Here is a 3,588-nt window from a genome sequence, read left to right as displayed (position 1 = left end):
AATTGGTGACCCTTGAGCGAGGCACCTAATTCCCAAGGTGCTGTTAGCATGGCTGCCCACTGGTATGTATGTATGTATGTATGTGTGTGTTCACTGCTTCAAATGCAGAGAGGAAATGAATAAAGTTGTGCTTTCTTAATGTGAAATTGTGATGATTAACCATTATGAAAGCTCAGTTCTTACAGTGAAGCATTACATGCTCTACTGATTCCGGATGACTATTCACACTTCCCTATTTTGTTAAGAGAATAGTTCTGTCAGTCATTAGTGCTTGCTGCTTCTAACCAATAGGAGCACAGATATGGGATAACTAGCCAATCCTGTGACGAGAGGCGGGGTTTGTGGGAAAATGGGTGAGGAAAAAAAAAATGTCAGAATGCGGAAATGCAGCGAGATCATATGACCCGCAGTGATCCCCGCCCACTTTCCTAGCAACAATGAACAACATGGCGTCTTCATGGACTTTTCCAGGCGTGTTGGCGGTGCTGTGTTTCTTCTTCCTGTGTGTCCTACAGCCTGTAGAGGCTTATGACGGCGGGGACGCTGTGGCTCTGCTCTTGGGGATGGCTATCACGGTGGTCGGCTTCTGCGCGTGTCTCGGCTGGTACGCACGGAGACGCAGCGGACAGTTTTGATCCGACATGTAGGCCTGCCCTGCGGTCCGGAAATGCGGTCGCTTTTCGCCTCCTGAAACCCCGCGCCAGCCGTTCGCTCTTTTCCTGAACGTGTGGCGTTTAAGAGACTTGACAGTGAAGTGGAAGGAGAAGGAGACTGGACTTGAGGGTCCGAGTTCTAAAAGAAGGAAGTTGTGTTTCAGCACCAAACCGGAGAGACAGGATGCTGTTTACAAGTCAACATGCACTTCCAGTGGACACACCGGGATCATGGCGTTCAAGCACATCTGTACGACATCTGGACTTTCCTATACTTGGGTGCACGATGACATTACACGACTACACACTCACTTTTTTTTTCTCTCTGTTCTTTTCTTCCTCCTGCTAAACATATCACTCTGTTATTCCACTGTTCCCTGGAGTCATGCTTCAGATTTTTAAGCACTGAAAGTCGTGTTGCCCCTGCTGTTTTGCACTTAAAATTTGTGGTCTTAATATAGTGAACTACTTGACAGATCATTGCTTCTTGCATATGCTTATTTTTCTGTAATAAACTCTATGATTGCTGCAGACTGGTTTATCATTTCCACTAGATTCATATCACTTATGTAGAAGCAAAGTTACAACCTGCCATGAATAAGCCTTAAGAATTATTTTGACTTATTAATGCTTGAATACATACAGTAAAATGGAGCTTGCATCTGGAGAGAGAGAGGTGTTTTTTTTATTCATTCAGCTTCAGTAACAGCTTCATCCTGGTCACGAGGGTGATGGATCTGGAGAACATAGGGTGTGAGGCAGAAATGCATCCTGCACTTGTTAGGTTTGTCAGAGTACTTGCAGACAGGTAGTCACACACTTGGGGCAGTTTCGAATCTTCAATCCACCTGCTGGCATTTTTGGAAGGTGGAAAGAGATGCTCAGTTATGGGCATAATGTACAAAATTGCTCACAGGTTTTGTATGTTATTTGGCTCAGGGTAACAGATTTATTCCTAAGGTATTAACCTGAGCTCCAGGATTGAATAAGTAACCCTGGCTATGCTACCCCATAATTCACCGTTCCACCCTTTTTCAAGTTAATTATACACATAAAATTGTCACTGGTGGTTGTTGTTGCTTTTCCTGACTCTGCATGTTCTGATAAGGTTATCATCCAGAGATGACTGAAAATTTAGACAGAAATTTGGTTGTGGATTGCATAAAGCAAGCTAACATTAAACTTGAAACAAGTCCTGCCTCGAACCCTATCAGAAATATGTGGACTGTGTTTAAAAGTTGGGTTATCCATCCATCCATCCATCCATTATCTGTAGCCACTTATCCTGTCCGACAGGGTCACAGACAAGCTGGAGCCTTTCCCAGCTGACTATGGGTGAGAGGCAGGGTACACCCTGGACAAGTCACGAGATCATCGCAAGCCTGACAGAGACAAACAACCACTCACATTCACACCTATGGTCAATTTAGAGCCACCAATTAACCTACCGGTAACCTGCATGTCTTTGGGGGAAACCCACGCAGACATGGGGAGAACGTGCAAACTCCACACAGAAAGGCCCTCGCCGGCTGCTGGGCTCAAACCCAGGACCACCTTCTTGTGAGGCAACAATGCTAACCACTGTGCCACCCTGCCAGGAAAAACAAATTTAATTAAATTCTGCCAGAACTTCGGTGATGGCTACCAAAAGCATCTGGTCGAGGTGAAATTTGCAAAGGGACATTTGCTCATATATTAGGTGTACTGTATGCGTATTTCTGACCCTGTGAAATATTGGCTCGACGTTCATGTCAGTGATGGTGTGTATGTAAACTTCTGACCACAACTGTATGGATATGTAACTGGTGTGTGTGTACACACACATCAATCAGCCATAACATTATGACCACTGACAGGTGATAGATGGCTGGGTCTGAGCATCTCCAAAATAGCACATCTTGTGGGGTGTTCCAGGTATGCAGTGGTTAGTACCCACCAAAAGTGTTCCAAGGAAGGACAACCGTGAACTGGAGACAGGGTCATGGGTGTTGAAAGCTCACTGACTTGCATGGGGCACGAAGGCGAGCACATATGGTCATGGCATTCAAGCACATCTGTAGGACATCTTTAACATTTACTTTTTCAGCAGTTTGTGCTACAATAGCTGTTTTGTGGGATTGGACCATATGGGCTAGCCTTTGTGCACCATGTGAATCAACCAATGAGCCTTCAACACCCATGGCCTTGTCGCCAGTTCATTGGTTGTCCTTCCTTGGACCACTTTTGGTAGGAATGTATAAATTAATGTGAGCTAGTGAGCTCTAAAGTGCTATAAAGTGAGTGTGATGACTTCAGGATCTATTTCCACTCATCTCATGATCTCTAGCCGCTTTATCCTGTTCGACAAGGTCGCAGGCAAGCTGGAGCCTATCCCAGCTGACTACAGGCGAAAGGTCATCACAGGGCTGACACACACAGACAACCATTCACACTCACATTCACACCTACAGTCAATTTAGAGTCACCAGTTAACCTAACCTGCATGTCTTTGGACTGTGGGGGAAACCGGAGCACCCGGAGGAAACCCACGGGGAGAACATGCAAACTCCACACAGAAAGGCCCTCGCCGGCCACGGGGCTCGAACCTGGACCTTCTTGCTGTGAGACAACAGCGCTAACCACTACACCACCGTGCCGCCCCTATTTCCACTCATGGAGCAAAAAACAAACAAACAGATTGTGTCTTGTTTATAGAACTGTTGTATGTGAACTGGTAGCACGGCGATGTAGTGGTCAGTACTGTCGCCTCACAGCAAGAAGGTTCTGGGTTCGAGCCCAGCGGCTGGCGAGGGCCTTTCTGTGTGGAGTTTGCGTAGGTTTTCTCCAGGTGCTCCAGTTTCCCCGACAGTCCAAAGACATGCAGGGTGGCCTTGGGCTGAAGTCCTTTTGAGCAAGGTACCTAACTGCTCCCTGGGCGCTGTAGTTCTGGATGTGT

General features: G+C 46.5%; 1 protein-coding gene across 1 annotated transcript; it reads left to right on the top strand.

Annotated features, from left to right (window-relative positions):
* Positions 1-409: 409 nt before the first annotated feature.
* LOC132870097 (small integral membrane protein 30-like) lies at positions 410-1,184 on the top strand. The gene has a single exon (XM_060903647.1). The coding sequence runs from the start codon at positions 438-440 to the stop codon at positions 633-635; it is 198 nt and encodes a 65-aa protein (XP_060759630.1). The 5' UTR covers positions 410-437; the 3' UTR covers positions 636-1,184.
* The last annotated feature ends 2,404 nt before the right edge of the window (positions 1,185-3,588 follow it).

This window comes from Neoarius graeffei, chromosome 21, assembly GCF_027579695.1.
Source record: "Neoarius graeffei isolate fNeoGra1 chromosome 21, fNeoGra1.pri, whole genome shotgun sequence".
NCBI classification, from domain to species: domain Eukaryota; kingdom Metazoa; phylum Chordata; class Actinopteri; order Siluriformes; family Ariidae; genus Neoarius; species Neoarius graeffei.
This window is presented reverse-complemented; position numbering and strand designations above follow the sequence as displayed.